The following is a 24,658-nucleotide window of genomic DNA, read 5'->3' as shown; positions in this document are numbered from 1 at the left end:
ACTTGTAACGTTTCGCCCTACCTCCTGCCTACTTAACTGATTTACTAAGAAGATATTTGAAACTACAACAAAACTTACTTGAGTGAAATAAAAGTGAAACAAATACTACTTGAATTGGCCATGAAACATCCAGGGAAACCCTACGTTGTGTTGTAACCCAATAAACGAAAGATAGTGAATTAAATAAAACTATGACCTAGAACTGATTACATACTTCCTACCTGCCTATAATTATTGACCTATATACTACAACTTTGATGTATAACTTTTATTTGTACGATAAATACATATTTACAGGTAAGTACATAAAGATAATAATATAGATAATAATGTTTTTTGGTATTGGTTAATAAGGGAAGCCCCTCCATACGCTTTGTAGGCCTTGATCACTACACCCGATTGAATCAATACATAAGACTCTAAAATAGATAAATAATAGCAAATATTCAATCGGAGCCCTCGTGGAACACAACCATTGACTTGGACATTCCTCCGACCAACTTATTAATCACTTCCCTTGCTCCTAACCTTATATATTTACATGTTTTCTTTTTATATTTTCATGTAAATAATTCAACATGAGTACATGTTGTCAAAGCTAAGGGGGACAATTTTATTTATAATCATAAATTAACTGAAACTAGAATAGTTCAATAATTTACAGTATAGTAACTTTATTAAATCATGAATTTCATAATAGATAAGTATTTGAAAATATAATAATATGACTCTAATTTTGTAGCCAAGTGGGAAGTGATTTAGGTATTATTTTAAAAGATTAAATATATAATATGAAATAGTGAATATTCTTTGATCTTATTGGAATATAGGATAATTGTTATGAAATAGTGAATATTATATAAACTTATTCAAATATATTATAAATAGTTGTAATAAATATATCCTAGCTAACTTTATTCCTACTATATCCGTGCTATCTTTATTTACATTAGAATTTATTGATTTAACAAGGAAACAAACACTTCTATGGGTAAGAATTTACATAACTTTCTGAAAATATGCAAATTGGACAGGAATCTGATCTACCTTCAAGCCATTTGTATTTATTGAGCAATATAGGACCAGAAATGATTTAGTTTAAGTATCTAGGACCCTTATTTGTGATATCTTGACACTTATTAGAGTAAATTTCTCCGTCAATCAATTCTTTCCCTGCGCTGTTACTTGTTTTTAAACTCAAAGTCAAATAATCTTCTCTGCCATATAGATACTACAATAAATCATCTTTGAAAAGTTTATTTAAGTATGTATCTACTTTATTCTTTGAATAATTACTATAGCATAGATTCTATAGAAGTATTTATTTACCTAATGAAAAATCAATAATTTGAACAAAGAACCATAGAACAAATTTGAAGGTAGGTGTATATTTTTTATTTGATAAGAATTTATTATTTTTGAAGTGAGATCTATTGTCAGGTTTTAGTTATTTGATAATCATCATCATCATCATCACCAGCCCGCTTCTGCCTATTTGTATCTATCCAGAAGTCCCTATTCTAAACTAAAATAAGTTGAACCAAAGCTAAAATAAGGGAATGTGTAATGTGTAGGTTTTTCTCTAGCTAGCTAAATACTGAATGAGCGAGGTAGAAGACCTTTAGTGTACCTATCTAATCCCTATACCAGTGTGATGGAAATTGCAGCCGTGGGATAGCGTCCTTCAAGAAATAAAGTGTAGGTATAACTTCTCAATCATATACGAGAGACAAAAAGTAAATACGAGTAGAAAGGTGACTTAGCTTCGCACACGGTGTTCCGCCTCGGCTCCACGCGCCTGGTCCTCAAGCTCCCACGGCACCGATCACTCCCTCCATCTGACCGTCTGCTCACCACGGCTGCTCACAAAAAAGTGAAAAGTGCCCACGCGCTGCTCGCTTACGTGGATATTATCCTCTACCCTCAACTCGCCGATATCAATATTAAGGCTCACCTACACTCAGAATAATTATCTTGATTATTCTGTGATCCGAAATCGGTACAACGAAGCTTGGCACGAAGTTAGCCGACACCCTGAATGATTTAATAGACAACTTTTCCAAAAATCCCACGGGAAAACCCTTCCAAAGCGCAACAAATCCCTCGGAACATCCAGTCGTAGTTTAAATTCATTATTTGCGAAATAGTTAATGTTTCGGCATTGATGGAACATTACATTCAACCCCTTATATTTTTGTAGTATCGCAAGTATATTATAATTGAGATATGGAAAAAATATACACAATAATATACACCACCCTTTATTTTCGCAAATATCAAATTCATTGAATTTAAACGATGAAAAATTTGTAAAAGGAAATTCCGATCATCACCTCAATATGTCTGTGTGTGTGTGTGTGTGTAAAATGACTCAGATGATTAGCCAACAAAATCCCCAGAAATTATCAAAAATCATCGACCATCCCTATTATTATTTATTATTTACATAACTATTGATCGAATACTTAGTAGATTATTCATGCTCCAATAAACCGGGAACAAGGGGATACCCTGTCGATCAGAAGGATCCAATGCTAAATGAGAAACCACAAAACCTTAAATTTATTTTTAAGAATTCTATAGCATCTTTAACACGCCCTCTTAGAGCACGAACTCTCCCACGCCCTATGTTTTCGACGATGCATCATCAATAGAAATTAATAAAGTTCAAGTCTCATTCTAACAATCCCCAGGAACAATGTCCACCAATCTCCGAGCTTGATGTAGAGTGTAGAATTATTACTAATCATTTTACCAAAACTAGAAAGAGAATTATTATTGTGAACCATTATTGCATTCATGTTTACAACTGATTCACAACTTTTCAGTCCCCCTCCAATTCAGCAAAATGACAAAATTTGTGTTGAAAATATATATTTTTTTTCTTTAAGTAAGTAAGTACATGTTGAGTATAGAATATTATGAAGATACTGTACATACAACAGTATAATTTGACTATGCTGTCCTAACCTAACACCAAAATCTTCATAAATATTCTCTTTTGTATAGTGTTGTGTGATTAAGGTGAAATCGGAATCTTTCCTTCAGCGCAGGAGAACAGCCATGATATTTTACTAAAGCCACTTTCACTTAACTATATGTTTGTAGGTATTTTTTTTCAATACATAGGTTCTTAGACATTCGATTCACCACAACTCTCATCCTCTTTCTCTGATTCACGCCACTCTAATAAACATCAAGGCCTTCTTCCTCCCCACTGATTAAATCAATAAAATATAATGTATCTAATTATTAATTTTATTTTCTATCATTTACCTACCTAAATTGAAAAGAAAATACATCTAGTTTATTTACACTTCGATCAGAATGTGTTTTTGGTGTAAAGTGTATTTGTTTTCCGTCATGATCAACTTTTATTATGTAGGTATATTTCTAAGCAAATTGTTTCAAAGTAATTGTGTGTTTTTTGTGTAAAGTGTAGTGTGTCGTGTGGAGTCTGTAAAAGGTACTTTGTAAAAACATCTATAGCCTGTATAGACGTCGATGTGTTAATGCGTGCATAGCTAACTTAAATAATAAATCGACTAAAGCAGTTGTACACGTTTGTGCCCGTGTAGACCTGCCTTTCTTCGCCAATTTACTACAAAAGCAAGACTAAGAGTGTATGGTGTGTAAATTACTTGAACCAATTTGCACACTACTAACTGACGGTCCGATACCCATATCGCAGGCTCTGCCTAATTTAGGGTCGGATGGTCGAGTGTGAGATGTCCCCACATATTATTAAGTTAGTAGTTTTTAAAAAAAAGTTAACTATTTATTTATAAAAATCTTTTTTCTCTTTTAAGATTTTACTCAGTATTATTATTTTTAAATTTTTATTAAAATACTTATTACATAAGTAGCAATAATTCTTGTATCTACATTAGTTGATCATTTGGAAAATATTTGTGAAATAAAGGTAACTTTTGGAATAAATTTTTTTTTTTTTTTTTTCTAAATAAGTACCTATATAATAGGTAACTACTCAATCAAGTTTTACAGAAACAATATACCAAAGTTTCCCTTATAAATGTGTGTGTGTGTGTATCTGAACGAAGTATCAATAAACCCTTCATTTCCCAGTTGTATTTGTCATGATTATAAATCGCACTCAATATTAAATAATTAAAACTTCATTCTTCATCATCCTTTAATCAACTATGTAAGACCTGGCCAGGTACCTTTAACATTATTACCATTCAGACTTTAAAATGACCTTTAAAGTAAGTACTTTTCTTCCTTCCACATTCTTTGCTCTTTCAATTTTTCGAAACATTATAATCACGACATAATCCCCGGGAAATGGCTTTGTAAATACCCTACTTTTTGTTATCTCTATAAAAGAAAATTATATCAGATCAATTTTACCAAAATTGAAAGTTCCTACTCTCTTGTAGCAGACAAATCCACCCCAATATTCCATCGATACCAAAACATCAAAATACCGCCATCTAGTTTTTTTTTACAACCTATTACACTAATACACTATTTATTTTATCAAATATGTCTAACTACTACTTCTACTTCAACCATTTTCTACCCTCAGTAACTACCTAAGTCGAAAATAATGTTACTAGGTAACTAAAAATATTTCTGAGATATTACAACTCTCCTTCACACACAACCCCTATTTGAAAAACACGGTCTCCATTATCCTTATTCTAGGCTGTTTGTGTAAATGTGCCTTACCTGTCTAACTGTCAAATTTATTAAAACTAAACTGTCAATGTCAACCTGACATAACCTTAACCTTTTCTTTTTTTACCGGCACTAAACAAAACAAAAGCATGATTCGTTGTGTTCAACAATATCGATCGCATGAAGAAATCTAAAGATTACCCGATTAAACTTACGAAACTCTTAAATAATGAGTGAATCTAATAGGTAAGTGTCATTATTTTATTGAAAACCCGTGTATGCATGCTGTTAAACTAAATTCTCATCCCCAAATTATCGTGATTCAAAATAAACAACCTCTGAATGGTTAGTTATTTATACATACAATAGCTCTGTTTTACGGATCTTGTGTTTATAATAGACCTATTGTTATAAAAATCTAACTCAATTAAATATCTCCCATACAGTTTTGAATTGATACTGACAAAACTAACCAACATATTTAATTTTTAACTTATTGTCAACCCCTCACCTTTTAAATAACTTCTACATTTACCTACGTAATTTTATTTGAATTATGCCTATATAATTATTTGTTTTATTTCAGGACTAAACATAACAATGCAAAACCAACAACACTCCTTGTTTGGACTAAACCCCATGACAAACCACTGATCAAACCATCCACTGTGACAAAACATTCACAATGCCTCACTACTTATAGACCAAAGTTAACTTTCTGCGATAAGTAAGTACCTATTTCTTTTCTACATATTGTAATACATTTTTTTTTTAATTATACTACGTACTTAGATTTTGTTAGATTGCTATGAAAATCATACCCCTGTAGATCCAATATTGATTACCATTCATAAAGCCATTCCCTAAATGTATTATCCTATTAGTCTACTTAAGTTATATTGAACTAAATAGTCATTTCCTGAATTTTTATAATTATGTAAATCATCACAATACTTAGCTTTTCTAATTAAATTCTATTCTTCTTTTCAGGATATGACATACTTTGTGAATGCTGATGATGATGATGTTCTATATTTGACAACCAAACTCTGAGACTATATACTATGAAGTAAACATCCTGACTCAGGTGAAGAAGTGTATTGCAACCGCGCTCAAAATAGGAACAACTAAACTACCCGCATAATTCTTAACTTACAAAGAATATATTGACACTAAATGAGGTCCTAGCCTACTTTATATGGTCTAACACTTTATCAACAACAGTTTACTTGATCTACATTAATTGTTTTCTAAATTTATTGTTATGTCTGACCGCTACCCTTTCATCACAAAATATTTTTTTATTATTTTTTTCTTTCAAATGAGATTAATGTTATATTTCCTTTTCTTTATTAACTGTAACTCATTGTATTTGTTTAGAGAAATGTCTGATAACATATTCTGCTACTAATTGGCTCTCTGGAATTTCATAATTAGACATTTGGGCTTTTCCGGTTACTCTAAGTTAGAATGATAGCATAGATAGTGTTACAGTTCTATCCCAACTCCTATGATCAATGTTGTATAATATATCTACTCTTTCAGACATTCAAGTATAATAATTTAAGAGCCTAGTTTTTAAGCACCTAGTCGATGACAAGCAAAGATCCGATCCAGAAGCACAATCAACCACATCAACAAACCTAAGAACCCGCGCAACAAAACTCATACAATCAATACCAAACTGAACCAACCCAGCCAAAAGGATGATTAATAATTAGGGTAACGTAACGTACCTAGGGACATTTTCGACTACCCCAACTTTGAATGAAGCTATCGCAGCGTACAACTAAGATATTAATGTGAAATTTTCTTTATTCGGTAGGATATATAATCTATTATGACTAGTATTTGTGCTAAAGCTTTAGTGTGGCCAGATTTGATTAAATTAAGATAAAAGTAAAAATGCTTGTTTTGACCCAAGGTACGTTACACGTTTGCACCCCGGGACACCGCCTCCCACAGCCCTGCACCACGGAAAACGCAAACCTCCAAATAACGCCCCACATCTCTGCTCTTATTGATTTACTGCATCTCTCTTCTGTCTAGTTTCACTCTGGCACTAATAAGAACAGAGATACAAGGCGCCATCCAGATGCCCGCACCCTCCACAGCACAAAGCCACAGGAAACAGTGTCCCAAGGCACAAACTTGATCGTGTCCCAAGGTACAAAAAAGCAGTATTTAACCAAAATTTAAATATCTTTATTTTTAATTAATAGGAATCTTTCAGATAATTGCCATGTCATAAAATTAAATAACTGAAAAGTTATACGTGACATCCATGTCTTTATTTTGAGCATGCCTCAATGAGATAAAGCAACACAAAAAACTATACAAAAGCTACTTTTGACTCCAAAAAACTTCATATTGTCTTCACCACACACTCGATGCTGGTATGATCACGAGACTCACTAGTTTTGCCAAGCGAGTAAAATACTATGCCTAGGGTAGAATTTTAATGTGTTTATTTAGCCGGTTTTTAAAATACAATCAATGTCCCGAGGTACAAGCGTCCCAAGGTACGTTACGTTACCCTATAGACTAGTTGCTATAACTACCGATCCCCCCCCAACCAGGCCAGTCCAATCCAGCACCAATCATACAAGCCCCGCCACGCAAACTCCTCGATCCACCAATGCAGCCGACCGCACCTCCAGACCAAAATCCCCACCCCTCATCTACCTGGGCCAGATGTCTATATCTATTCTAATCATTTCAGGTTGTTCAAAAGGACTAAAATGCGCCGCGTTTTCGTTACATTTGTTTTTTTTTTAAATATAATTTTTGGATTTTAATAAATGTTTTACTGCTTTTACCTAAAATAAAACCATATCATTATTTTACCTACAACCCCTATTCACTTATAATTCCCTAATCAGAGAGACCGTTCATAATGATTCAGAGCTACACTAATATGACCTACCTACAGATAAATCAGTCTTTATACAACTATGTTTTATGTTATTCTCTTTAAAGGTAAGTACCTACCTATTAAATTTTATAGATAATGTCCTGAATAATAATTCATTATATTAAGTATACAACTCCTGATGATGATGATGATTATATTCTCTAACTCCACTACAAGCATTGTGTTATATAACCCCTAATCTTTTGTAATTCTTTAACGAGCTACATAACATTACTACAACCCCTACTTATTAAGTAAATTTTAATAAATGGATTATTTCCATTCGTTTCCACATCCTAACTGTCTTGACTACCTACCTACCTATCTTCACAAATGGTTTCCTATTACGTTTCGTGCCAATACAAAAACAAGCCTCTTGCGCTTCCTATTCCTATTTATTTTCATGATAAATAATTCTTTCGTTTATAAGTTCGATCACTCCACGGCAACAAATTGTGATTATATCAAGAATATAATCACTTTCCTACCCCTAGTATGTAACAAATCATTACGAACAAAACGCAAGAGACTTAATATAATGTAAACATATTAAAAGTACTAGTAAAGTGAAAAATTATAACTTGCAGTGATTTTCATGTAATGTAAAATAATGCACACAGCACACTGCCAAATATTATACTAGTCTGTGACGCAATAAAAGTTACTCTGTTAAAAAAAATAACCTCTTGTCTTTGTATTGTTTGTGGTGCAATGCTGCATAAAGTTTTTCCAACTATAAAACAAACTTAACTTTTGAAACTTTCTTCTAGCCATAACATTAAAAGAAATACCCTTATGTGAAAACCGCCATAATGAGTAAATATTTACTTACTAATCGCAAAGGCAAACAACAAAACTTAATGTTTCTTCGAGACCAACGTAAGTTACCTATATACTATGCAAAAGAGTGTTCAATATAGTGATTTATTTGTAAATAAATACTATCCTACTAAAATTTACTTGTAAAATTTCAGATAAAAGAACAGAAAACTTACTGCCTGACACCTAACAAGAAGAGATGAAGCAAAATCTAGTATCCTGGTCTTCGCGGTACCAAATTGTAACGTTTCGCCCTACCTCCTGCCTACTTAACTGATTTACTAAGAAGATATTTGAAACTACAACAAAACTTACTTGAGTGAAATAAAAGTGAAACAAATACTACTTGAATTGGCCATGAAACATCCAGGGAAACCCTACGTTGTGTTGTAACCCAATAAACGAAAGATAGTGAATTAAATAAAACTATGACCTAGAACTGATTACATACTTCCTACCTGCCTATAATTATTGACCTATATACTACAACTTTGATGTATAACTTTTATTTGTACGATAAATACATATTTACAGGTAAGTACATAAAGATAATAATATAGATAATAATGTTTTTTGGTATTGGTTAATAAGGGAAGCCCCTCCATACGCTTTGTAGGCCTTGATCACTACACCCGATTGAATCAATACATAAGACTCTAAAATAGATAAATAATAGCAAATATTCAATCGGAGCCCTCGTGGAACACAACCATTGACTTGGACATTCCTCCGACCAACTTATTAATCACTTCCCTTGCTCCTAACCTTATATATTTACATGTTTTCTTTTTATATTTTCATGTAAATAATTCAACATGAGTACATGTTGTCAAAGCTAAGGGGGACAATTTTATTTATAATCATAAATTAACTGAAACTAGAATAGTTCAATAATTTACAGTATAGTAACTTTATTAAATCATGAATTTCATAATAGATAAGTATTTGAAAATATAATAATATGACTCTAATTTTGTAGCCAAGTGGGAAGTGATTTAGGTATTATTTTAAAAGATTAAATATATAATATGAAATAGTGAATATTCTTTGATCTTATTGGAATATAGGATAATTGTTATGAAATAGTGAATATTATATAAACTTATTCAAATATATTATAAATAGTTGTAATAAATATATCCTAGCTAACTTTATTCCTACTATATCCGTGCTATCTTTATTTACATTAGAATTTATTGATTTAACAAGGAAACAAACACTTCTATGGGTAAGAATTTACATAACTTTCTGAAAATATGCAAATTGGACAGGAATCTGATCTACCTTCAAGCCATTTGTATTTATTGAGCAATATAGGACCAGAAATGATTTAGTTTAAGTATCTAGGACCCTTATTTGTGATATCTTGACACTTATTAGAGTAAATTTCTCCGTCAATCAATTCTTTCCCTGCGCTGTTACTTGTTTTTAAACTCAAAGTCAAATAATCTTCTCTGCCATATAGATACTACAATAAATCATCTTTGAAAAGTTTATTTAAGTATGTATCTACTTTATTCTTTGAATAATTACTATAGCATAGATTCTATAGAAGTATTTATTTACCTAATGAAAAATCAATAATTTGAACAAAGAACCATAGAACAAATTTGAAGGTAGGTGTATATTTTTTATTTGATAAGAATTTATTATTTTTGAAGTGAGATCTATTGTCAGGTTTTAGTTATTTGATAATCATCATCATCATCATCACCAGCCCGCTTCTGCCTATTTGTATCTATCCAGAAGTCCCTATTCTAAACTAAAATAAGTTGAACCAAAGCTAAAATAAGGGAATGTGTAATGTGTAGGTTTTTCTCTAGCTAGCTAAATACTGAATGAGCGAGGTAGAAGACCTTTAGTGTACCTATCTAATCCCTATACCAGTGTGATGGAAATTGCAGCCGTGGGATAGCGTCCTTCAAGAAATAAAGTGTAGGTATAACTTCTCAATCATATACGAGAGACAAAAAGTAAATACGAGTAGAAAGGTGACTTAGCTTCGCACACGGTGTTCCGCCTCGGCTCCACGCGCCTGGTCCTCAAGCTCCCACGGCACCGATCACTCCCTCCATCTGACCGTCTGCTCACCACGGCTGCTCACAAAAAAGTGAAAAGTGCCCACGCGCTGCTCGCTTACGTGGATATTATCCTCTACCCTCAACTCGCCGATATCAATATTAAGGCTCACCTACACTCAGAATAATTATCTTGATTATTCTGTGATCCGAAATCGGTACAACGAAGCTTGGCACGAAGTTAGCCGACACCCTGAATGATTTAATAGACAACTTTTCCAAAAATCCCACGGGAAAACCCTTCCAAAGCGCAACAAATCCCTCGGAACATCCAGTCGTAGTTTAAATTCATTATTTGCGAAATAGTTAATGTTTCGGCATTGATGGAACATTACAGACTGACGATTGCTGTGGGTGAATTCTAATTACAGATCTAGTTATTTATATTTTTTAAGTACTTAGGTAACTTGAAATAAAATCAATTTGTTTTTTTATACATTAATATTGTCATTTAGTTACATTAAAATTTAACATGAAATTATGCGGATATAATTTAGGTATATGTGTTATAAAATGGGCATTGTAAAGTTTTCAATTAATTATTTTTTTGAGGATAGCAATATATAAAACACAATACGGCGCCAAAAAGTTCAGTTTTGAAACCATCTTAAGTAAAAGTTGATATGCCAGAACCATAATTTTAAGTCAAATTGACCGTTTAGTCCTGCTAATTATATGGTCAAGTATCGTAATGACCAAAAATCAGGCAGTTCGGAACTGATTACCGTTATAAAAAGTGCAGATACACAAAAAAGCAAGACTTTTTTTTACTAAATACCTCATTATTTCAATGCTACTCGTTTTATGCAATTTTAACATGTCAGTAAATTTTTGATGAAGGCAGATTTTTTCGGTAATAAAAAATGTGTTAAGAGTCATCAAGTTATCATTCTTGGTCATTTAAACCCCCTTATATAGGCCTCAAGCCCAAGTAAATTGCTGAAGCTAAATTGAGTATTATGGGTATGAAAATTACACACATAGCACCGAAAATTATATACCTAAGTACATCATGTACTTAGTTATTAACAAGTTATTATGGTTATATAAGTACTTAGGTTGTGGCTCCCTATCGTGAACTTGTTTTGACAACGATTATCGGTTTCGGAAATATTGTGTCAAAAAGATATAAGATTCAAATTTTAACTGTAGGCGTTCTTTCTCTCAAACCACGCATCACACACTGATAAAAAAGATACGCGATATAAAATTTCGCTTTGCGATTGTGTACTGCATTTATTGTGATTTAAATGGTTTGATGACTATTTAGAAATTAAAATAAGCAGTGTGATGATGGTTAATCACGTGAGACATCCAATAAAAATATTTGCAGCCACTTATCAAAGGCCACTTTGTATACCAAAGTAAAGCCAATAGAATACCAAATTAAAATACACCGGCTTGTAATAAAAACTAAAACTAAGCGTCATCGATTAGTGTACCAAATACTTTAAAGCCCAATTCATTTTGTTTTTCCATTCATAATTGCCCGCCCATTGCGTGGCTGATACAGAATAAATGGCTTCACACAGGAAGGGCGCAGTTAGCTACTAAGTAAGTCAAATTAATAAAAGATATGCCATATAAATGGTTTCGCTTTCGGTGCGCCATTTTAAAACAAAAACTGAAGTATTCAATCTAATGACACTCACACGGCGAGGATTCAAGATCGTACCGTCCTCCGAGAAATGTAAATGATAACTAATGCGTTTCTACATCAGCCCTTAGGACCTACAAAATAAGAATCGAATTGAACACACTTTGAGGATACGTTAAATGAAACCCTCCTGTACGTTACATTGCTCGGGCCACCGTCATTTCATTAACGGCCATTTAATGATGACTATTACTTCTAATTTCGCCCAGAATGATCTTAAATCAATGGAAAAAACCTTTGGGTATCACAAATGGATAAAAGAGCTGCTGAGTAATGAAACTACAGACACATATTCTAATAACACACTTTAATATGGAAAAAACGTAGGTAGGTAAGTACATTTTATTTTTTGTAAATACTTTTTTTTAATTTTACTGTTAAAAATCACAACACTTCGCCATCTGCTTGAATTGTCATTTCTGTGATCTGAAAAAAAGAATTAGGTACCTAGGTATTACTTCTAATTTCGCCCAGAATGATCTTAAATCAATGGAAAAAACCTTTGGGTATCACAAATGGATAAAAGAGCTGCTGATTAATGAAACTACAGACACATATTCTAATAACACACTTTTAATATGAAAAAAACGTAGGTAGGTAAGTACATTTTATTTTTGGTAAATACTTTAAAAAAAATGTAACTGTTAAAAATCACAACACTTCGCCAACTGCTTGAATTGTCATTTCTGTGATCTGAAAAAAAGAATTACGACTGTTATTATTTTTATGGTCTCTAAATCATTATCTTTTATGTTACATACACAGGTAAACCTATGCCTCCTATCCATAGGGCGCCAGAACACTCTCTTTTAGGCTTTGTTTATCGTACAGCACCACTATTTCTTGTCTAAGCTCTTCGGTAATGTTAACTGATGGGTAGACCATGCTATCTTTGGAAAACTGAACCAATTTATTTTAAATTTGAAATGTAGTAAGAAAACACCCTGGATTAGTTCGTAGGCTACTTTCTATCCCAGAATTTCCACGGGAAAACCTTGTATGTATAAGCAACAGCAAGTAACCTCTAAAATTGCCTACAAGATATGCTCAGTTGGTGTCTTTTTAACGCTCTGGTCAGCAACCTTTACTTTACAATTTCTTTGTATTAAACATTGTATCCTGTAATTCTTGTCGTTGTGATTATGATAAAATAAATGTAATTAAGGCCAACTAGCGCCGCCAATTGAAAACAAATCATAACTTCCGTTTGCCATAACAAAAAAATATAACTTCCGTTTGAAAGCGATTTCCCAAAACTGTTTTTTTTTCGATTGGTAAGTTGGCCTTACACTTCACAGTCGGGTACATAGAGCGCCGGCGATGTCTCGGGCATCCCCGTGTCCACTGCTACAGGGAATATGCTCTGCAGTACCAAACGTACCTACTTCACCTCAGAGCATGACTAACATTGGCACTGTCGGGTACAGAGAGTGCGTACAGGACGCTGCGGGGTATCCCCGTGTCCACTGCTCCAGGAAGGGTTCCTTATGCTCTATAGTTACAAACATGCCTAATTCACCTTAAAGCACAACTCACATTGACAGTGTCGGGTACAGAGAGTGCGTACACGACGGCGTCGGCGATGTCACGCGGCTTCAGCATGGGCAGCGCGCCGCTGTATTGTACGCTGCGGAGCATCTCCGTGTCCACTGCTCCAGGGGATATGCTCTGCAGTCACAAACATGCTTCTTTAACTATTTGAATCCTAGCCCCAACTAATAGATCATAAGACATAATAGATCTAATACGACTAGTAGCACCGGGCGCATTTAAGATGTGACATAAGTTTTGCCATCGTGCTCACTCACATCGCGCAGCCTCAAGAGCGAGCGCGACGGAAAACTTTTATCACGTCTTAAATGCTCCCTGTGCTAGCCCTTTAGAAAATAGATTTAAGACCGTGAGAGAACCTAGTGGAGATCATGGTGACATAAGAGAATGGATGAACAAATGTATTGGCTCCAGAGAATAGACAACAAGTAATGCACTAGTTGAAGAACAGAGATGAATATGCAGAACCTTAAACAACAATACCCGTGGATAGAGAAATTAAATTCGAAGTGTAGTTGTGTGGAGTTACTTTTCTAGGGTATTGCCATTCGTATCCGTCAACCTACACTAGTGGAGAGGCATTTCAAGAAGACTTAAGAGACCCAAGTGATCCACTGATGGACAAAGCATTGCCTTCTTATAATACTTCCTCATCTTAAGTAAATTACTCTAAGATAGCCGATAGTGGCTGAATGAGGAAGGCCGAGGACAGTATTGTGAGGCTCTACGCTGGCGATCATTACGGGCTGATGATGATGATGATGAACATATCATGAACTTTAGTTCTGCTCACTGCCAAATTAATCACTGTGCTGCAGGTCATGCTTTAGTTCTTGCTTGATTTGACATTCTCAATAGAAAGACTGACAGTAAGTACCTACAGTGAATAAAATAAACTCACGGGCAATGAAAAAGTTCCACTCTAAAAAATGCCGACACTAAACAACCCCAATTTTTTCAAACATTTAATTTAAAATTTGAATAAAATATAACCGTCTTTAGTTGGTAATATCCTAAATATCCTAATGCTCTGATAAATGTGCTTCAATGTTGCAGAAGGCGTCATTAAGTTAGCATTTCCCGTTTAGGAGTAATTTGGTGCTTTTCTCAGTGGAACCTTTTCATTGCCCGTGAGTGTATTTCCATACCGTAACGCGAATGTTTGCCCTCGTATAGTTGAACTCTAGACGGAAGTTCTCGACGAGTTCAGTGAGGGCGTGCTTGCTCGAACTGTACACGCTGGTGTTAGACAAGTCGCCGGTAGTCACCGTCTTGTGACCGGAAATACTGAAAAAACATTAGAAATGAAATGAATAATAGGTCGTCATAATTATTTTTTGTTCTACCTAAAATTTTTGAATTACACTCACGTGCAAAGAAACAGTTCCATTTACAAAAAATGCGCCCAATTATTTTTTTTTACATTTAATTGATAATTAAACAAAATATTTACGTTTGTTTTTAATTGGTAATATTCTGATGCAATTGAGCGTTTTATATATTAATAATTATGATATAGGTAGATCATTAAACATTTATTTTGCATAATATACCTGTTTATCATAATGATATGTCCTTTGATTTTTTTAGCAACCATATCGGCAGCGGCGAGTTTTGTTGCTGCGATGACTCCAACCACATTTATCATATAACATTCTGTTATTTTATCCATAGATACACCTTCAAATAAAGTAAGAAATACGATAATTTTTGTTAAGGTAGGTATATGATATTTTACATTTACACGACATAAGGCAAGTATACTGTACGTAAGTACCTACTACTACCAACAGAACTCGAAATACATTTAATTTTATAATTACTGATCATTAAATTTTATTGGGTCTTCGTCTTGGTATGTAAGTACATTTACTTGTAACCCAATTTTAGACACTACATTATAGAAAGTAATTTTATTTAAAACAATGTAAGTAATAAGTCTCATACCAGCAATAGTTCCAGTAGGCAATATGGCTGCATTGTTCACAAGGATATCTATCCCGCCATCGCCATTAAGGTCCTTTGCAAACGACATCAGGCTCTCGATGTCTTTCTGCTTAGACATATCGCAGACAAACGGATGTATAAGCGCTTTGTTTTCTTTCTTTTTTTCACTTTCAAACTTTTTTTTCAATTCCTGAAACAAAACGTTGTCGTAATTAATTGTCGCTTTAATCACTTAAAAGATTTCTCCTGATAATTCCGATATTTCCATTCCATTCCTTCACGACGTGCTGCGCAGCCGCGTGGACTGCCCGCCGCTGCTGCGGGAGGTGGGGCTGGCGGCGCCCGCGCGCCGCACGCGCCACACTCCGCTGCTGCATGTTCCGCTTTGTCGGACTAACTACGCACAGAACACGGTGTTGACTAGTGTTTTATTAGTAATTAAACTCTTTATTTAGGAACACAACGTTGTTTATTAGTTAAAATATTATGTTAAGTAAATCTTACAATGTCGTGCAGAGCACGCGTTAAAAGGGAGAGAAAATCACAGGATGACAGATGATAATATGAATCAACGATTATTACTCTGTGTGTCACTGACACTACCACAGACTACACAACATCTTTCTCTTTTCCAAACAAATGAATATAAACTGAAAATATTTATGAATATATAGAATGTTAGTAACAATGAATACCTATACAACCACTACGTTTGTAACACTTAAACTTAACGTAATTGTTAACAATTTATATGAAAATCTATTTTACATTTTCTTCCTCCTTCTCTAAACAAATTAATATAAACTAAAAAATGTTGACTACACAACAAAGATGTTTATACGTAGTTCTAATTTAACATTTGTACTAGGTACTAATTAAGTAAACTGAATTAAATCTAAAATTAAACACAAATTCAAAGTGTACAGTTTACATATGTATAGTAACATTTGTACTAGGTACTTAAACTTAATTAAATCAAAAATTAAACACAAATTCCAAGTGTACAGTTTACATATTTATAGTAGTACTAAAGGAAAGTTATATCTGTAGGTACATTAGTTATTAGTTCATGCTTATACCTAAAGTATACAAAGTTAGATAATAGACCCATTCAAGCAGCACACTCAGCCAATGCATACACTGTAATTATATTGGTGAATCCCCAAATCATTGTGGTCGAAGATGATAAGAAGTTCTAGTATATCTAACTCCATTATAATCTATCAGGTCGTATGACCTAAAATCATTACATTTATAAATGGTACCTGGTAGCCATTTATTAATATTCACATCTTTCTTAAACCATATATTTTGTCCAACAATAAATGGTGCTTTTATCCTAGTGTTACAATTATAATTTCTGTTACTCCTAGACTTTATCTTATTAAAATCAGTCTCAATATTTTTATTTAACTTTGGCTTTAGGTAGGTATGAGAAACAGGCACCTTAGTTCGTAAGTTCCTACTCATTAACAATTCAGCAGGGGAAAAATTCGTTCCACAGACTGGAGATGACCTATACTGAAGTAATGCTAATCTGTAATCAGATTTGTCATCATTACATTTTTTTAACATTTTTTTAGCTATTTGGACAGCACGTTCAGCCATGCCATTTGATTGAGGATATCTTGGGCTTGAAAATGTGAATTTACAACCCCATTCCCTAGCGAATTCTCTAACCTCTCTTGAGTCAAAGGGAACATGATCTGACACTATCTCTAATGGAATACCCAGTGTACAAAATACTTCTATTAAAGCGTTTATAATTGATTTTGAAGTTTTATTGTTAATATGTTTAATTTCAAGCCATTTAGAGAAATAATCATACATTACTAAGTAATTTTTATTTTTTAGTTCCATGATATCCACACCTATTTTAGAAAAAGGTAGACTTGGAACTTCATGAGACAGTAGTGGCTCTTTAACATTGTTATTCTGATACATTTGGCAAACTGAACAACTTTTTACATACCGTTCTAACTGTTCATCAATTTTTGGCCAATAATATAGCTTTCTTGCAAGTTGTTTTAATTTTGTCATGCCTAAATGCCCCTCGTGTAATTTTTTTATAATATCTACTCTTAACGATTTGGGTATAATTAGTCTATTATTAAAAAATAACAGATTTTCATCAATAGTTAGTTCAGATCTTAATTTATAATAACGTTGTATTATATCCGGCTGTAGTTTTATTAGTAATTAAACTCTTTATTTAGGAACACAACGTTGTTTATTAGTTAAAATATTATGTTAAGTAAATCTTACAATGTCGTGCAGAGCACGCGTTAAAAGGGAGAGAAAATCACAGGATGACAGATGATAATATGAATCAACGATTATTACTCTGTGTGTCACTGACACTACCACAGACTACACAACAGACTAGAATTACCCGGACATATAATAAACACTTCAGTGAATTAGACTTATTTGACCTTTCCAAACCGTCCTTTAAAAACAAAGTTAACTCTCTTGTGAGCAGAAAATTATAGATTACCTATAATGCATATTATGTACCTAATATATGGATAAAGTAGTTATATGTTATATTGCATTTATTTATATATATATTTTTATAAAAATCATACTTTTTTTGGCGCTCGCGCTCATTACGAGTAACACACGTACTGCTTTCTCTCTTCAATTAAATTAATTAACATCAGTAAACAGTAAAGTTATCAGTGCAAATTGTATATATTTCTAAAGCTCATAGTGCAAACTAAAAAACTGTGTAAAAAAAGTTATCTTAAATCAACGTAAAAGCAAGTTATTACCTAAACAATCACACAATTACTCAGTTAAAATTCAAATGGTGACAGTGATTTGACCTTCAAGTGCGTGCCCGAGCAACGACCGCTAACCGGTCTACTACAGTGATTACTCAGTGCGCCGCATTGGTACCATATTTTTGCATATCGAAGTATCAGGCAGCGTAGCGCATTGGATATCGCGCCGTACAAAGAAGAGACGTAATACGTAGACGCTGGTTCAAATCAAATTTTTATATAACATCTGGCAACAGAAATGCCTAATTGCGCATCTTGTATGAAATCTATTAAACTAGCTGATATTCTAAAGTGCCAAAAATGTAATAATACATTTCATTTTGAGTGTCTCAATATAACTCTTATAATGTACAAAGCGCTCACCCCTCAGAGTAAGTCGCAATGGCAATGCTCGTTTTGTACGAACATAACAAGACGCGCGCTTCCGCCGTCGGAAAGACCTACTACCTCACAAAATCAGTATTCACTCCTTGAAGACAACTTGGATATGTCATGTGACGAGTCAGTAAGCTCGTTAACTATTAATAATAATAAAAAATTAATAGAAGCTGAAAACTCCGGAATGATCACCCTTGAGCAAATGAATATGCTACTGAATCGCATGAGAACCGACATAGTATCTGAGATAACTATATCTATAAAAAGGGAAGTTAACGCAGCTGTTAACTCTGCACTTGAAACTATAAGGCAGGAGTTCACCGCAACCACAGACTTTCTAGCAGCTGAACAAAAAGACTTAAAAACCGAAATAGAATCATCTAAGAAAGACATAAAAGAGTTGGAGGCCAAGAATTTTAAATTGCAAAGTCTTGTCACATCCTTAGAACGTCGTGTTGAATCCGCAGAAAAGATGTCGCGTAGCCTTAATCTGGAAATACAAGCTGTGCCTGAAAGGAAAGGTGAAAATGTTGTAACTCACGTTAAAAATCTTTGCAAGAAAGTAAACGTTCCTATGACTGACTCAGAGATTCATGCCTGCCGAAGAGTGGCCAAGATGGATCAATCTTCCTCTAGACCAAGGAACATTCTCGTTACACTGTCATCCATGCGCCATCGGGACAATATTATCTCGGCTGTGAAACGATACAACAAGGCCAACTCTACAAATAAATTAAACTCATCTGACTTGGAAATAACTGGTGAAGCCTGTCCTATCTTTGTAACTGAGCACCTATCTCCTGCAGTCAAAGAGATCCATGCTGCTGCACGAAAAATTGCCAAAGAAAAATCCTACAAGTTTGTATGGGTGAAATTTAACCGGGTATTTATGAGAAAAGACGATAAATCACCTTACTTGCGTATTAAAAGCCTGGAGTGTCTAAACAATCTGTCATAAATTTGTAAAGTTATATGTATTATCTCACAATATATTCAGTTTTAAATGCACTGTCAATCCTCTACCTATTAAATTATGTTAATATATTACCAAAATGTTAATCGTTTCCGTTCGAAATCAATTGAATTTAAATTAAATGTACTTAGAAATAATTATGATGCTATATGCATAACAGAAACAAATTTAGAAAATAGTTTTAATAGTGAAGAATATTTCGATGATCGTTATTTGATATTTAGGAATGATAGACATAGTAACTCTAGTTTTAAACGGTCGGGTGGTGGTGTTTTGATCGCCTTAAAGAAGTGTTACACTGCTGTACGTCGCCATGATTGGGAGACTAATATTGAAACATTATGGTTGAATCTTACGCTGAACAATCGTCAACAACTTAATATCTGTCTTGTTTACATTCCACCTGATGTATCGGCGGAACGATTCAATAACTTCTACTCAAAAACATGTGACATTCTATCAAATAATGACAATCCTACAATAATATTAGGCGATTTCAACACACCTTCACTAGACTGGGTACGAGACGAGACGACGAGTATTTGTACGCCCAATGTTGTCATAAATAATAAGAGATCCCAAGACATTTTAAACCTTATTTCTATCGGTAGCTTAAGACAATTCAATTTTATTAAAAATCATAATTATCGCACTCTTGATTTATTTCTCAGCAGCTTTACTAGTGTTATTTTAAACTCTTGTGACTCTTTATTTAAGCAGGACCGACACCATCCGGCATTCCATGTAAATATAGAGCTAAAGTTTAGAGTTCATAAAGAAAACGTAGGCAGAGTGTTAAACTATAGAAAAACAGATATTGAATCATGCAGAAGTGAACTTAATAAGATAAATTGGTATGAACTTCTTTCCCATCCTGACATAGATGAATGCGTTAGTGTATTTTATAAACTACTCATGGAAATTATCATAAAGAACACGCCGTATAAGAAAAAATCACGTCAAAAGTATCCAATATGGTTCTCTGAGCCACTTATAAAATGTATCGAAGAAAAAAATAGGGCTCACAAAAAGTTTAAAAAGTTTGGCAACCCCAGAGACTACGACAGTTTCTCTTTATTAAGAACTCGTAGTAAAACCATGATTGAAGAATGTTACGTAAATTTTATTGGTTCAGTAGAAGATTCTTTGATGTCTGATACTACAAAGCTTTTTTGGACCTATGTTAAAGGTAATAGGACGAGTAGTGATGTTCCTTTGCCCATGTTTTTTGACGGAAACTCAGCTTCTTCTTATTCTGAAGCCTGCGAACTCTTCTCTGTTTACTTTAAATCTGTTTATGATGATACAAATCATAATCTTCATCATCAGGTTGAGTATGAGAACGCCGACCATGGGTCATCCTCTAATTTGATTAGTAGTATTGTAATTACGTCAAATGAGGTCTTAAAAATGCTAAAGGACTTGGATCCCTCCAAGGGCGCTGGGCCTGATGGTATTCCATCTCTTTTTATCAAATCTTGTAGTGATGAACTTGTCCTACCTTTAACCATAATTTTTAATAAATCTATGGCTAGTGGTAAGTTTCCTCAGGTCTGGAAAAATGCTTATATAGTCCCAATCTATAAATCTGATGATAAATCCCAATGCTCTAATTATCGCCCTATTAGTATCTTGAATTGTTTTGCTAAAATATTTGAAAGCTTGATCTTTGAGCATATTTACAATCACGTTAAAGTGGATATTGTTAGACAGCAACATGGGTTTGTAAGAGGCAAATCCACTATGTCTAATCTCATGGAATTTACTGAATATTTAAGTTCTAAAATAAACAATAAAATACAGGTTGACTCTATATACACAGATTTTAAAAAGGCATTCGACAAGGTAAATCATAAGTTGCTTATCCTGAAAACTTTTAAAATGGGAGTACGAGGCACATTGCTGCGCTGGCTAATTTCATATCTCTCGAAAAGATCTCAACTAGTCGCTTTGAAGGGTTTCACATCTAACCCAATTTCTGTTACGTCTGGGGTACCTCAAGGTTCTAATTTGGGTCCACTACTGTTCATAATTTTTATTAACGACCTTACAGCCGATCTAAAAAGTAATTTCTTGCTATACGCTGATGACCTCAAATTGTATAAGGATGTAACCTGTGAGCAAGATTGTCATGAATTACAAGCTGACTTAGTTACTATAGAAGATTGGTGCCATGCCAACAGCATGAGCTTAAATGCAAAAAAGTGCTTTGTGATATCCTTTACTAACAAGCGCAATAAGGTAACATATCAATATACAGTAAATAATCACATGCTGGAAAGGGTATCCCGGATTCGCGATCTTGGTGTTGTATTGGATGACAAACTGACATTTACTGAGCATGTAGATGGTACGGTTAAAAGAGCATATCGTATGCTAGGTTTTGTGCTTAGGATTACCAAAAAATTTAAAAAACCACACAGTGTTATCGCTTTGTATAATAGCTTGGTACGAAGTATACTGGAATATGCATCAGTGATTTGGTCTCCATTCTATGATACACATATTCAAACCTTAGAGTCAGTGCAGCGACGATTCCTACGAATACTTAGTTTTAGATTTGGTTATAAGTATAAACTGAACAACTATGAGTCAAGATTGGCATTCTTTAAAGTTGATAGTCTTGAGAATCGTAGAAGATTATTAGATATGTTTTGTCTTTACAAGATTGTAAATAATAAAATTGATACGGTTGTGCTGTCGCAGATTGCTTTAGACTGTAGAACTAGGTCGGGTCGTCGATTTAAACTGTTTTACGTATCAACCTGTCGCATCAATGTTAGTTATAACTCCCCTGTGCATCGATTGTGTCGCCTTTACAATCAAATCCACACAACTGACTGTGATATTGACATATTTTGGAACTCTTATCCCACCTACCGTCGTCTCGTCTATACCGCCATAAAAGAACTCAAATAAATAGTTAGTATTAATAAGAATTTCAAATTTTCTGGCATATTTTAATTTTAATAATAATCAGAATCAAATTTTATTACTCACTTATATATATTATTATTTTTACTTTTTTAATATTTAAAAATGTAATCTGATGTTAAATTAATTAATATAATTAATATGTTAAATATAATAATTAAATGTACCTAGTTAACTACTACTTGCATGCTGTGGACACATATTTTTTGGAGTGTTAACTGTTTTCTGTGTTTGTGTTATATGTAATATTGTTCATGTATTGTTAACTCTCTGTATTGTGTTCCAATAAATAAATAAATAAATAAATAAATAAATATTATATAATATTTACCCCCCCCCCCTTTCCCACCTATCCTATAAGCAAGCTGCGATTAATTTTACCTAACCTATGTTTGTAACTAGTAATTAAAAGAATAAGATGTAAAACCTAGGCACGTAGTACCTACACTAATTTGTTAAGTTAAAATTAATAATAAAACTAACTTCTACATATAATATATAAGTACAGTAATATTAGAGGAAATCTGTAATTGGCCTTACTGTTATGTTTTTACCTTGTATTTGTACCATTGTAACGCTGTTGATTTTCCTAAATAAATAAATAAATAAATAAATAAATAAATAGATATAGAACTGGTCGGTGTCAAGGAACCGGAGAGCACATATACCTATCTCAGCCAGCATATCATCGTATAGTTTATATATAATTAGCTTCGGATTGTGTTCATGTTGCCGATTATTTTTTGTTACCTTAAGTTTGTCTTCGCGGCGCGCGGCGGCCACGACATCTAAACCCTTGTGCGCCAGCGCCAGCGCCACCGCCGCGCCGATGCCCGCGCTCGCGCCCGTCACCACCGCCGTCGTGCTCGCCCAGCGATCCATCGCTACATAGATATACACTAACGAGCAATGAACAAGTTCCCAAATTACTCCTAAACGGAATAGAATTTAAGCGGAAGCTTAATAACGCCGTCTGCACCAACTAAAAACGTCAATATTTTGTTCAAATTTTGAATTCAACATTTGAGAAAATTTGGTGTCGGCATTTTGTGAGTTAAACTATTTCTTTGCTCGTGAGTGTATTGTAATATTATTCCTTGCCTCAAGTTTGTCTTCGCGGCGCGCGGCGGCCACAACATCTACGCCCTTGTGCGCCAGCGCCAGCGCCACCGCCGCGCCGATGCCCGCGCTCGCGCCCGTCACCACCGCCGTCTTGCCCGCCCATTTAACATTAACCATTCTACAATAAAGATAAAAGATTAAATACTCTTTATTGCACACACACAGAGACAGTATTACAAAAATGAAAAGAAAATAAATAGCACAATCGGCGGCCTTATTACTAAAAGTAACAACAAGTAAACTTCCAGACAACCAAGTTAGTAGGAAATAGAAAGAAAGAAAATGGGTATCGTGTGAAAACAAGAGATATTTATAAACTACATTAATATAAAGTAAAAACGATATGTAAATACCTACATATAATAATATTATACAATATTATGTAAATCTGTATAGGTACATATAAAAAAAGTCACGGGTACAGCTAGTAAATATATAATAGTACAGTATAGTTTAAGAACATGGTAACCTCTGAGCCGGTTACGATAAGTGAAGTCAGAGTTGACTTTGACTTTGACTATGAAATAATTTTTAAAATAATTCTTACTTTCAGTGTTTTGCTGCACTACTATAAGGAACTGATAAGTAAATAGAATCTGAATGCTGTTTTTATATAAGCTTATATCTTTGAATTGAATGCGTTTAGTGCCCCGAAGGACAAGTGGTCTCTCAACTCAACAACGTAACTGAATAGATAATAATTATCTATAAATAATCATAATTATTATTGTATAAGTAACTAATACATGGTAACGAAGTATCAAATAAAATATAATTTCTGCAAACAAACCTCACGGTATGTGTAACATACTATGTTACCTATAATTTATTATTTGAAAAGGGATAAAAGGAACGGTG

General features: G+C 33.8%; 1 protein-coding gene and 1 long non-coding RNA gene across 3 annotated transcripts; one reads left to right on the top strand and one right to left on the bottom strand.

Moving 5' to 3' along the window:
- The first annotated feature begins 4,628 nt into the window (after window positions 1–4,628).
- On the top strand, window positions 4,629–6,275 carry LOC125489461. Its single transcript, XR_007267017.1, has 3 exons — window positions 4,629–4,887; window positions 5,228–5,368; window positions 5,632–6,275. It is a non-coding gene; the product is annotated as an uncharacterized LOC125489461 (long non-coding RNA).
- Window positions 6,276–12,744: 6,469 nt separating this feature from the next.
- Window positions 12,745–24,437, bottom strand: LOC105398348 (farnesol dehydrogenase). Of its 2 annotated transcripts, XM_011570422.3 has the most exons (7): window positions 24,348–24,437; window positions 23,780–23,918; window positions 15,608–15,797; window positions 15,214–15,340; window positions 14,809–14,947; window positions 13,646–13,777; window positions 12,745–12,802 (listed from the first exon to the last, which is right to left on the bottom strand). In XM_011570422.3, exons 2-7 carry the CDS (start codon window positions 23,915–23,917, stop codon window positions 12,761–12,763), a joined length of 768 nt encoding a protein of 255 aa, XP_011568724.3. In that variant the 5' UTR covers window position 23,918; window positions 24,348–24,437; the 3' UTR covers window positions 12,745–12,760. The 2 variants fall into 2 exon arrangements, with proteins under 2 accessions (XP_011568724.3, XP_037972708.2); XM_038116780.2 differs by lacking the exons at window positions 23,780–23,918; window positions 24,348–24,437 and adding an exon at window positions 23,429–23,669.
- Between the last annotated feature and the right edge of the window lie 221 nt (window positions 24,438–24,658).

The sequence above is a fragment of the Plutella xylostella genome, chromosome 3 (assembly GCF_932276165.1).
Source record: "Plutella xylostella chromosome 3, ilPluXylo3.1, whole genome shotgun sequence".
In the NCBI taxonomy this organism is placed as follows: domain Eukaryota; kingdom Metazoa; phylum Arthropoda; class Insecta; order Lepidoptera; family Plutellidae; genus Plutella; species Plutella xylostella.
The sequence above is the reverse complement of the archived record's forward strand: the minus strand, read 5'-3'. Positions and strand labels throughout refer to the sequence as shown.

Bases quoted from the DNA above. Each gene is read 5' to 3' on its own strand.
- LOC105398348 (XM_011570422.3), bottom strand. From the start codon at position 23,917: ATGGTTAATGTTAAATGGGCGGGCAAGACGGCGGTGGTGACGGGCGCG. The intron at 15,798-23,779 runs GCAAGGAATAAT...GTTTTGTTTCAG, and splicing joins GCCGCGAAGACAAACTTGAG to GAATTGAAAAAAAAGTTTGA. The intron at 13,778-14,808 runs GTATGGAAATAC...TTGTGACTGCAG, and splicing joins GGGCAAACATTCGCGTTACG to AGCATATCCCCTGGAGCAGT.